The sequence below is a fragment of the Callospermophilus lateralis genome, chromosome 10 (assembly GCF_048772815.1).
Source record: "Callospermophilus lateralis isolate mCalLat2 chromosome 10, mCalLat2.hap1, whole genome shotgun sequence".
NCBI classification, from domain to species: Eukaryota; Metazoa; Chordata; class Mammalia; order Rodentia; family Sciuridae; genus Callospermophilus; species Callospermophilus lateralis.
This window is the reverse complement of record NC_135314.1, coordinates 36,008,374-36,021,809: the sequence shown is the minus strand read 5'-3', so window position 1 is coordinate 36,021,809 and position 13,436 is coordinate 36,008,374. Positions and strand designations below refer to the sequence as shown.

General features: G+C 32.5%; 1 protein-coding gene across 2 annotated transcripts in view; it reads right to left on the bottom strand.

The window, feature by feature from the left end:
* The window catches only part of Cadm2 (cell adhesion molecule 2), a 151,858-nt gene that overhangs the window by 101,813 nt on the left and 36,609 nt on the right, over positions 1–13,436 (bottom strand). For both annotated transcript variants that reach the window (XM_076867884.2, XM_076867885.2), the window contains exon 4: positions 5,666–5,756. In XM_076867884.2, coding sequence (XP_076723999.1) covers positions 5,666–5,756 — 91 coding nt within the window. The remainder of the gene's footprint in view (positions 1–5,665; positions 5,757–13,436) is intronic.

Sequence of the window (13,436 nt, the reverse complement as noted above, 5' to 3'; positions counted from 1 at the left end):
TCCTATGGATACTGTTTATTAAAAAATTACTTGGAAGTGGAAATATCATACATATGGCCATTAGTCTAATTTGTTTACTAAATTTCAAATTCTTAATTTTAGGGATAAAAATTACATTTTGTGTAAGATTGAAGCCTAGTGTAAATAATAGACTGTAATGTTATAATAATGGGCCAGTGTAGATTCATCCATATAACAAATGTGCCAATCAGGCATGGAACATGGATCATGAGGGAGGTAATGCATATATGGAGAGAGGGTATATACAGGAACTGCTCAATTTTGCTGTGATCTTAGAACTACTAAAAAAACAAAATTTATTAATTAAAAAATTACTCAATGTGCTCAAGTGACTTGCTCAAAACCACTAAGGACATAGATTATAACCTTATAATCCCAATTCAGGTCTGGATTTCTCTTTCTTCTATACGATAAAAAACCATTTTGTGCCCCAGAGTACAACAGCTTAGGCATACTGTCTTAACTTAAACATAGACTTTAATGGTTAATTAGAAAGCTTTCCATAGCAGGAAAGATAATCTTTAATAACATATTTCATATATCACATAAAATTATGTGAATTGCTGTTATCATTGATCTACATTGTTATTTCAAAATCATATTTTTTCCTATTTCAGTGAATTTGCTCTGGATGATAACTTGCCTTCATTAACTTCTGGAATGTTTTGCCATTTCTTCTGACTAATTGTATTGCAAGACAGTTAACAAATAATCTGTGATTTGTAAAAAGGTATGTTAGGGTGAGAAAACTAGTTTGATTTAAAAGTGTTTTGCCTTAATTTTTGTCTTTTTAAATGTATTATGTTGACAGGATAATGAATAATATGTATACATCAAATTTTATCCTCAATTCTTATCATTTCCAAAATGGATATATAATTGTTCCTTTACAACACCTCACTAGTTGCTATGTGGTATGTGATCTGTCTTCCTAAAGATTAAAATCTTTCTTCTTATACAGATTAGGAATGTTCTTTGCAGTGCAATTGTGCATACTAGATCTACGACAAGAACAAAAGAAAAATTGTGGTAACCAGAAGGTAAAATATTAAATACAATATAAACACTGTGCTGTATATACAGAAAAATTTATCAAATCCTATAATTATTTTCTTTTAGAAAATAAATGCCAAATACACACTTATTCAACTGAAAATGTCCCATTGCTCTTTGGAAGTAAATTCATGAAATGTTAAACACGGAATTAAAATGAATGATGAATCTTAGTCATAGCTTATGGGGGACAACCCCACATCATTTAAGGTCATGACTTTAATGTAATATCAAGGTTTTTTATTTTTTTTTCCTCCTTCCACTTTTATAAAAGGAGAATCTGTTGCCTGAAAGCTGTCTGGGAATTCAGCCAAAGAATGAAGAGGGTTGCAAAAACTCTGGGGACTTAAAAGAAAAGTGGCTGGCATTAGCTTGGTCCTCACTTTAAACTAAAATTAAAACAATAGACAGACATGTACAGTAATCTCTCTTTTAAGGAAAGAATAGAATGGCTCTATAGTAGTGTCAAGTGGAACAATTTGGTTCGGGCCCAAGTTATGCAGCTGTTCCACAGGAAAATGGCAAAAGGCTTCAGTCCAAAGCAGGCAAATAAGGCATGATTGTTCATAAATAGTCACTGGGGCCCTCACATTTAGAACAAGGAAAACAACATTAGCATGCAGCAGGGCAGCCTACAACATGAGTCTCAATACAACTTGGGCCACGCCATCATTTTATGATTTGCACAAAAGATAATGGTGTTATTTTGTCTGCTAACAATAAACTTAATAATGATTAATAACTCATTCTTCAAGAATCCATATGTTGAACAAATATTTTGTTTTGAGAAACAATTAAGGTTTGGTCATGGATTAAAGATATTATTTAAGTTAGCTAGAAGATGTAAAGAAATCATATCCATTCTACATTTCTGACTTGCTCGTTAGAGGTGGATGAGGTAAACGGTTAACGGTGATAGAAATTAAATGTCTGAGGAGACAATTGAACTGAGCCATAGTGCTGCTTCTCAGTGGTGCCAAAATAACAAAATGGGGAACCAGGTGCAATAGCTGCAATGTAATGGAGCAGAACTTTGGCAGTGATCACTGGAGTGAACAGGCAATTCTAACCTGCCTATTGGATACATGTGATATCACAGACTTCATTTTCCTCTCTTTTCTTTGATTCTATCTTAAAATATGAGCAGCCTCCCTACTATGCTTTTAAATTATATTTTAATTTTAAATTTCAGTTTTCTTCATTCCTTCTTCCACTTTTTATTAATCATTTTCTGAAGTAGATAGCTTTCTCATTAGTGATTCTGTTCCTTCTCCACTACCTATAAACTCCTTGATTAATTCATTTCAATTTACCTTCTGTTCTATTTTCTCTAATGAGAGTATTTTCTTTATGATCAGTAACACTTCCTTCTAAGAAAATCCAATGTTTTATGTTTAGTCTTCCCTTCTTTTTTGACCTATCTGCCTCATGTGGCACTGTTGGAGATAGAAAATAAACTGCAGAGAGGCTACAAGGTAAATTGTTTTAAAAGAGGTTAATTTTATTCATTTATTGGAAATGATAGTGACTTTGAAAATGGAGGTGAGTTGATTTCAAGAAAATTAGAAAAAGCAAACAAATCAGTGGTCTAAAAGAAGTAGGGAATCAGTGAAGTTGACTGTAACTTTACTGTCAATGGCTTGGCAGCCTACATGTAAGCAAAATGAAAAGGAAAAATGGAAATAAAAATATAATACAAGGAAATATGTTAATTTACATTTATCTTTTACTATAGCATATAGGTTATAACACTGGACTCTCTAAGTAAAGGTCAAAATATAATAACTATTTTCAGCACTAATGGAGTGTATGGATTAATTGCTCAAAGACACTGTATTAGTTAAGGCTTTTTATATGGGAATATACTCATGCCAGAAATGGTCACTTGAGTAGAAATTTGCAAACGTTTACAAAGAGTATAAATAAAGAAGAATTCATGATAAGTATGGCAACAGTGAAATATATGAGACTGGGCTGGGGATGTGGCTCAAGCGGTAGCACACTCGCCTGGCATTCGTGGGGCGCTGGGTTCCATCCTCAGCACCACATAAAAATAAAATGAAGATGTTGTGTCCACTGAAAACTAAAAAATAAATATTAAAAAAATTCTTTCTCTCTCTCTGTCTTTAAAAAAACATATATATATATATATATATATATATATATATATATATGTATGTACGTGTGTGTGTATGTATATATATATATATAACTAATAAGTTCTTCACTATAAAGCATCCAGAGTTCCAATTTCTGTGCTGAAAATAATTGTGAGCCTCATCCTAGATTCTGGTATGGCCAACTAGGTGTCAATTTAGTCTCAGCAGTTGAAGTAGTAGCAAATAATTGAAAGAGTATAAACTTTGGGCAAGACTTAACTAAGAGTAAGTCTTGGCTCAACAATCTTAAATCTGCATGAATAAGGAAAATTTGAATAACACTTTCAAGACTTAGTTTTCGCTTCTGTAAAATAGGAACCTTTTCTATTTACTTTTTCTGTTTAAAAAGTGAGACTAATCAGGATCATCTGAGGAAAGTCATATTTTCTATTTCTTAAATAAGATATTTTATACTTCATATTCATCTGCAGTTCAGAGGATTATTATATATCACAGTTTATTTCTAGCTAACTGAAACTCAGACCGAAAATATGGCACCTCTATTCAATTGTATCTGCCGTGAGTGGCATGGACTACTTGAAAATATAATTTCACAAACCTCATATTCCAACTATTCTCATAAATAAAATGATTTTGCTCTTGTTGGGAGTAGGTATGACATCAGAGAACAGAGAGAAAATTGGATTCTATTTGAACATGCAAGAACTTTTTCCTAAAAATCTCAGCTCATATAACTGCATGCATTGAATATACCAAAGTATACACATATGCACTTTTGGAGAAAACTAAAGAAAAATAAAAGAATCAAAACAAAATTGTGTGCTTTGTCCTGATCCTCCCACGTTCCTTCAGATCTCCAAATGAGAGTCCCTGTGATTGTCAGAAGAAATAGAAACAAAAGAATAGAGGAGAAGAAAAAGTCATAGTTGGAAAATAATAGAAAGAATCAAGAGTTGAGATGGAAAGAACTGTTGAGACATAGGTTTTGTTTTGATAGTGAATATATAAAAACAGAGAAATTTGGGGGTTAATTATGTCTAAGGCTGACTGGAGTCCATTATGCTTTTTTTCCTAAAGTACTGAATTTTTAGCCAAAAAAATTCTTGTTGAAGCTGTAAAGCTGAAATGTACTAGTCACATATGAATAGCATATTGTAGCCAAAAATGCTTTCTGTAAGCATCTTAAGCTTCTCAGAGGTTAGAATTATAAAAGTGAATTGAGCAGGCTATGTAGCCAAGTTACTACAAAAAAACAAATTTCCTTTTGAAGTATAAAATGACTTCCAATATATTTTAAAAGAGAAAAATAATACATTAACCATAAATTGTTCCTGAAATCAATCTTTGTATCTCTGAGAAATAATTATTGAAGAAAAATAATATTAAGATATCCAATTTATGATAAAGAAGGCACTGATTCACTGAAAATGGTTAAAAATATAATGATATGCAAGAGGAGAAGTTAAAATATTAGGCCTTTACCTTATAATTTTTTTATTTGTCCTTTTTCTATCTTACAATTTTTTAAGAAAGATTTCTCATGGGATAATATGATACCTACATTTAAATAAATTATATTATTGAAAGCAAATTTTTAATAATTTAACCTAATTTGCACAGAAGCTATCTCATGTAGTTATATACAGAGTACAACTGAATTCCTTTTATTAAAATTTAAAGAGAATGTAAATCAATTGTAAACATTTTTAAAATCAAGCAAAAAGTTAAGCCTAGACTGTTATTATATTAGAACAGTCATAGTATTAAATGATTTATATTTAAAAATTCATATTTAAGTATCATTTAAAACAATAGGGATCCTATTAGTTAGCTGTTTATAAACATTAACACCACAAAGTAAAGTTTAGAGATGAGGTGACATTAGCATACATCTATTCTAATAATGAAATGACTTTATAACTGACAACATTGAGCTTCTAACCCTTTAGATTCACAATAACCAAGCTTATCTCATTCACAAATTATGTCTCATTGGGAGCTACAAAAGGAAAATACATTTAAATTTTCTTATTTCAAAAATGATTTTCCATTTAAAACCTGAGTGTATTTGCAGATGCTTCCATATTTTCTTTTTTGTTTGGGTGAACTAAGTTCAGCAATGTCTAATTTTTTATTTTTAATCTAATGATATAAAGAGTGACTGATTAAGTCTACAATCCTTTCAGGTTGAAATATCTTACTATAATAAAAAAATAAAGAGAGAGAAAGAGAAGAGGGGCGGGGGAGGGGATCACAGCTGGAAACCTTCCCAGAAACTTCACTAGATGACAAAGTAAAAACCAATCTTCTACAGACACTTAATGAAGACATGGTTCAGCGGGTTTTCTGTTCTAGAGATCACTTTGCCCACTAAGAAAAGATAAACACAGTGGATTTCTACAGTTAAACCCTGCAATCAAAGGAGGATAAAAGAAAAAGTGAAAAACTTTATTGCTCATTAAATCACTTACAGTGGTTTTCCTTTGGATTCACAAGTCAAAATTAAAGGCTGTCCTTCTTGTGGAAAAGGAGTAGATGGTATAATCTTAACTGATGGTGTATCTAGGAAGAATGAAATATTAAGGAAGATATTAAACACACATGACAAAGGATTTAATAACTGCATTATCTGCATGTTCAGCATTTATAATATTTCTTACAATTGCACTTATAAGAGATTGCTTAGATTTGATGAAGTATAGTATGTAATTTCAAGAAGCTTGTTTCTTGTCAGCGCAAATCTAACAAAAATATCTGAATATATTAAGAGCACCACTGAAATCTGAATTTAAAAGTGAGATTGCAAAAAGTGGCTCAGAGGAATATCAAGCATTTCATACAATTGTTTCTTCAACTATTTATAGATGGCTATGAATACTATTATTATGGACTGAATGCATTTATGTGCATTTGAATAACAACACTTTCATTGTTGCAGGAATACCAGGGACTCACAATAAAGAACCCCCAATGAACACAAGATGAACTACTTTCTCAGAAGCATTATGGAGAATCTCTTTGAAAACTCAGTAATGCAGCACTGAGCACATGCTGCTAGCTCTGAAGTACAGTTGGCAAATTAATTTAAAAAGCTATGTATAATATTACTAAAAGTTAAAAATTTGTTTTATATGCTACAACAAAATTTTTAGAAAATTATTTCTCCTTAAGAATAAAATCATCCCAGTGGAAGAAATCAAGAATACCCCAAAATATTTATATGAAAGTGTTTTATTTATACAATAAACATGTAAATGGAAAATACAACTTAAAAAACACAGACAATGGAAACACATTTCTTTCTTTCTTCCTTTCTTTTCTTTTTTCTTTCTTTGCAGTGCTGAGTATTGAACTCAGTTCCCTACACATGCTGGGCAAGTACTACCACTGAGTTACTGCCCCAGCCCACACACTTCACACTCATTTCTTTATAGTATTTTGTTAGTTCTGGCACTGTTTTATAAATAGTCAATATGAAATTGCTTACCCATCTTTTTTCCATATTGTGTTTCCATATTGTGTACTTGAACAAAATAGACTATGACTGCTCCTAATAATCACAATTATTCTCACTGTGTCCTTAGTTTTAATGAAAGAATGGAATGGAGTTAGCATTATATTCACTCTCAGACTTTGAAACTCATGAAATAAGTATCAGTTGTGTAATTTTCAGAAATGTTGTATATAAAACAAGCTACAATCTTGTGGTTGAATTTATGTCATCTTTTGAAATTATTTGTGCTTCATATGCATTGTTTCTTAATCTTTTAAGGAACAAAAATCTCATTTAAAGTACTCAAAAATCTTATCCTGGTTACAAAAAATTCCATATATGTGTTATCATAAATAATTGTGATAGATGACAGTCTCCAGAGAAAAAAAATAATAGAAGAAATATGACATATTTCTCCATCAAGTATAAGACAATACACACGTTTTTCTGTCTTTGGATTTGCTATAGTTTAGATCTAAAATGTTCCCCAAAGGTTCATGTATTAAAGACATGCTTGCTAGCATGTGGCACTATTGGAAGGCTGTGGAACCTTTACAGGGTAGAGCATAGGCAATGACCTAACTCCTTTCCACTATGTGTGCCCTTGTAGGCGATCTGTGGAACATGGTCCTTTCTTGCCTTTCTCTTTGTTTCCTACCTACCAAGAGTTAAATAAGCTTCCTCTATTATGTGGTCTCAACATGTACTCCCACCATTAATACTGTGCCACTCCAGGCCCAAAGCAATAGAGCAAAACAACCAAGTACTGAAATTTCTAAATCTATGAGCCAAAATAAACATTTTTCTATATCAAATTCATTTTCTGAGGCATTCTGCTACAATAACACCAAGTTGGATATCTTGGGTCTGGAATGAAAGCATTAGGTTTTCCTTGGCTCTGAGCCTACACACCTTTGTACTGGGACTAAACCAACAAGTCCCGTTTCTGAGACCATCAGACTCAGGCTGGAACTACACCAAAGGCTTGCTGGAGTCTCTAACTTCCTGACCCACTCTGCACAACTGGGGAATTGCCAGCCTCTATGATCCTATGAATAATACCTTTTAGTCTATCTGTATATACATATATGTAAATATATATATATATATATATATATATATATATATATACCCCCCCACACACACACACATACATACATACACACTACTCGTTCTAGTTCTATTTCTTTGGAAAGCTCTGACTAATACACTATTTTAACAAAGAGAATCTGAAGTATGTGGAGAGGGTTTGTCATCTCAGTAGGCACTGGAAAGTTATATAGGAAGGAAAGGAAATAAATAAGACAAATAAAGCCTATGTTATTAAGCAAATTATACTTTGGGCAACTTAAGTTCAATCCTGCTCGGAAACTCAGAGATGATGTAGGATATGCTTCAGTTATTTGACTTAATGGGCAAGGGACGGAGTATATATGGAATATTTACCAATGCTGTTTAGAGTTTGGTTGAGGATTGCTCCTGGGGTAAAGGAGAGAGGTGCTAGTTCCAGGGCACTGCTGCCCTGCTCATAAGATAGGACTAGTATGTACCAAAATGATATGTCAGGTTATCACCAGTTTTTGCTTCAGTAAGGTAAATTTAGAGAACTGTGATAAAGGATGAACACACAATATGTACTGATTTTGCCTAACTCTGCCTGTTTAGTTTAAGTAGTTTATTAGAGAAAAGCATTTTTATAACAAATGATCTCTTGAAGTATGATTCAGCATTCCCTTTAGATTTACCATACAGAATTTCAATTATAAGAAAATGCCAAAGCAGATAATACACTAAGCATGTATTTCTATAAAACTCACAAGAATAAACCAAATAACCTTCAAGTTAACAAAAAACAAGGAACATAATACATACTCTTATTATCTGACTTCAAATTATTAAAAATATTGATTAGTTTTATTTTTCTAAATGAATATGAAAACTGAAAAAGTCATTGAATGTAAAGATGTTTTAAAAATGGAGATGTAATCTTAAAGAAGTCTTTCTTGACTTTCATTGACAGTTCTCCCCCTTACACAAAATCTCACACAAATACATACATACAGATGCATACACACACGTACACACACAATCCTGTTATATATCTCTGGCTAATATTTTTTTTATTATTCTACTTTTTTTTATATTTAGCCTTTAAAATTTTGATATCAGGAAAAATATGATTCAGAATCTGTTTTCACATAACTTTCTTTCTGGTCTATCAGCCACATCTATATCTACCTATTAATCACTCACAGATTTAGACTCCAGAGAAATTCTTTTCTATGAGCTATACTACCTTATCTGCAGCAACTATTTAGCATGTCCACTTGGATATCTCAAAGACATGGCACATTTGATATGCCTAAAATGAACTCACAGCCCCCAACCTTCCCTTTGTCATGTCTCTCCTCCAGCAATCATTAGTTTGATAAAATACCATCAGATGTCTCTTGTTCCTTTATCATTTCTATAACCAATTAATCAACAAATTGTTTTCTATAATTTATCCATAAAATCCAGTTGATCTATCTCCTACATAATTTTCATATCCACACATTTTTTAATACCTCCAAAATAATTCTTTGGTCCAATTTGCCCAAACAGTATATGGTATCCTTTGCAACACTATTATACCCATCTTAATCTTACTCTAGAACTAAACAAAACTGTCTTCTCAAAAAAGAATCCTATCACATCAATTTTTCTTTCTTTTCTTTTTTACCTTTTTGTTTTTTGCACTACTGACAATTAAAACCTGAACCTTGTGCATGCTAGGCAAACATTTTACCATTGAGCTACATTCAAGCCCACATCAACATTTTTATTAAAACCTCACATATTAATCTCTGCTCTCAGGATAAAAGGAAAATTTATTAAATTATTTAAGACCTTCATGATCTGTGTCTTTCTTTAATTTCTTGTCCTTTAACTTTCTATTTCATCCTTTGAATTGCATGCAATTATGCTTTCTTCCAGATTCTTTAAAGAATGTTTCATCCTGACTTTATATAAAATGTCAGAAATGCTACATTTTGGGATGATCTTAACTCTTACATATTTTTCAAATCTTAAATGGCATTTGCTAAGGGTAATTATCAATTACCCTCTAATTTTTTCAGATGCATCTGCTACATATTTTTCATCTTTACGTATTTTCTTTTTTTTCCCAGCACCCCCATAGGGTCATGTTTTATTATTCTTACAGTTTTTAGCACATCCTAACCTTGTAATTGTTTATGTACCTGTTTTATAGACTACGTCAAGTCATTCATTTTTATTACACCCAGCCCTTAGCTACTGCTGTCCACGTAGAAGGCACTCCAAAAAGAAGAAGAGCAAACTATCCAAGTAAATATTCTTCCAGTATTATCTGGCATTCTCCAAAAACAAACTTGTGACTAGAAGAACCACATTCCTGTCAACACAACTGATTTAAATGCCCATATAATTGGCCTGGTCAGTTTTCAGCAGGTGTCAGTGTCTTTGCTAGTTAAACCAGCTTGCTTTGGATGTGTTTTGAATAAAGACAGGTTCTCTAACAATAGGGATGGAATACATGAAATAGGAACACTTCTTCAAAATGCCAGTCTATCAGTGAGGAAAATAAGTGATTAATCCTTATGTATTTTCTTAAATCACAACTATATCCTGTGTTTTGCATAGTGCTTTATACTAAGTTTATGCTTAGTAAATAATTACTAAATGTTTTAGTCACCTCTTTTTTGCTGATGTGACTAAAAGAACTGACAAGAAAAATTTTAGAGGAGGAAAAGTTTATATGGGGTTCACAGTTTCAGAGGTTTGTAGACAGATAACTCCATTCCTTGGAGCTCGAGGTAAGACAACATCATGGCTGAAGAGTGTGGAGGATAGAAGCAGCTCACATAATGATCAGAAAGAAAAGAGACTCTACTTGCCAGATACAAAATATATAGCCCAAAAGCACATCCCCAGGGAGCTACCTCCTCTAGTCATACACTACCCGCCTTCAGTTACCACCCTGTTAATCCTCATCAGGGGACTAATTAACTGATTGGGTTAAGGCTCTCATAACCCAATCATTTCACCTCTGAACATTTCACCACATCAGCTTTTGGGGGACAACATATCTAAATCATAACACTAAATAAACAAAAGCAATAAAATTTCTGATGCATCTTATCATAAATTTGGTACAAATTATAAAATATTTTTTAAAATCCTTAATCAAAATTTTGTTGGTGCCTGCTGCACAGATAATTGCTCTTAAATACTCATGTCACAAACCTTAGATTAACTTTTAATCTTAGCTCACATTTACATTAATTAAATGTATATTGCTAATTGTCTTCCTGTTACAAATTATCTGCCTTAGATATCCTCAGATAATAATTTTACATGATTTAAAGAGGGAATGTCTTTTTTAATATAAGCACTACATACATACACTATTTTTTTCTCATCATCTGGTCTTGGCAGGAGAAACACTCAATTTTGAACAGATTTATTGAAGTATTATGCCAAAATGCTAGATTTGATGACCATAAAATGTCAGTAATTCCTATTTATACATGTTCATAGCAATGCACACAAAATTACATTAGTAACATGTCAGATTCAATAGAAGTGTGATTACTGCTCTGAATTTACTATCAAATATTTTTTAATAACAGGAAGTCATTTGTATTCTGACCAATTTTTACTTAAATTCAAAAACCTGTAATTATTTTTATTTTATTCTTATAAGTATTATATTGTATCCATTAGGGAGTTGACAAGAAGTGTCAGGTTAATATATATGCTCTTTTATACTATTAAAGGCATGTTAGGGTAAAAGAATATAAATATTATTTACTTGTAATAATTTCTTCAAAATATTTCTTTTAGTAAGTGAAACCCACATCTAAACATATTTTTTCTTATTACACATATAGAGCACAATTTTTCATATCTTTGTATATAGAGTGTTTTCACATCAATTCATGTCTTTATACATGTACTTTGTTTTCTGTTATTTTTGCATTACAATTCTTATTACACATATATACCACAATTTTTCATATCTCTGTTTGTATATAAAGTATATTGACACCCAATTCATATCTTCATACATGTACTTTGAATAATGATGCCCATCACATTCCACCATCCTTTGCTAATGTGTCTTATTTCTTAAATTATTTGTAGGTTTTCTTCTAGGTTGTAGTTTTTCATTACAAATATATTTCAAAGCATTGGGAATATTGCTTAAACAGATTACTTAAATAGTAATTCCAGACTGCTTTGGAAGTAATTCCTCTATTTCACTCTCTAGAAGCAACATGAATTAATTCTACTATACTTCTTTACAAAACAGAATAATGTTCTTGCTTCAGTACTTTGGGGATGGAAATAATGTCCTGTTTCTAAGCTGCTCATATAATGAGTTACCATGAGTTATAACAACTAGTGATACTTTTTTTAGAAGGGTTAGAAAAAAATACATTATATTGCTGCTATGTCTTTACTCTGGCTTTGTCCTATACATGAAGCCCTTATTTAACTTATTTGAGGACATTTTAAAACAGTGTGAAAATTGCTAATGTGCAAAAGTATAAGTCAACTCTGTTAATCCTGTGTCTATTGAATATATATGAATGTGCTTAATATACACAGATATGAATAACAGGGAACAGTTAAAATTAGCTTGAAATTATTCCATGGTTCAGGATAGGTACTGTTATAAAATATTGCACTTAGTTTATTTCATCCATGCTTTGAGCACTCAAGATGCAAGATCTTCATCTATTTAATCATGCGTCTTCAGATCCTAATAGAATGCTTGCTATGACTAAGAATTTTTCAAAGCCTTGAAAAGTTTGGGGATGCAGGCTGGAGAAGCTTTAGAATGCTGTAATCAGAACTCCATGGGTCATTCTGGTAGAAGCTGAGAAGACCAGAATGCAGACAATGAACACTGCTCATGAGGTTTGAGGACCCTACTGGGAATTGAAGTGGATGCCGTACAGGCTATATTCTGGCAAAGATATTTTCTACATTTTATTCATGTCCTGATACTTTGTCTGAAGCCTAATTTAAAGGTGATGTACTAATTAATTTCGTAGAAGAAATTCAAGGAAGCATTGCATTCAGTCAGTGGCAAGGATGTTGCTGGCAGCTTTTAGCCAGGTTTATTTTGAGAATCAGGAAAAGATATCAGAGCTGAAAGATTTTAAAAACTTGCAGTCTGGCCGGAAAAGTATGTCTCAAATTAGGGCCAGGAATGATGTGGTCCTTAAAGGTACTATTGCCCCTAAAAGAGATGCTAAGTACTTTGCATAGAGACAATAGGAAAGAGGGCTTGAGAACATCTCAGGAATGTATAAGAACATATCCTTCATAGGCTCAACGATGCACATGGAAAATTACTTTGAGAAAAGATAATGAGGTCGTCCTGCTTGCACAGAGAGGCATTGGAAACAGTTTCATTATGCTCAGCCATGAAGCACCCCAGAAGCTTCTGCAGTCATGGTTTCAGGGGGCCGAGCTACTGCAAAAGTTGGCAAAGACTTTGGTGTCATCCACATAGTGATAGTTCTGCAGGAATGAAGGATGCTAGAGTTAGGGTCTCATAGAGGCTTCCGCTGAGATTTCAAAGGAAGACCTGGAAGCCAGGCAGCATGTAGCATGATCAGAGTTCCTGTGGGCTGCCTCTGAAGGGTTAATGCATGAGAAGAAAGTCAAACCTGAAGTGGAGACCCTCCAAAATAAGAGATGCCAATAAGATGTGG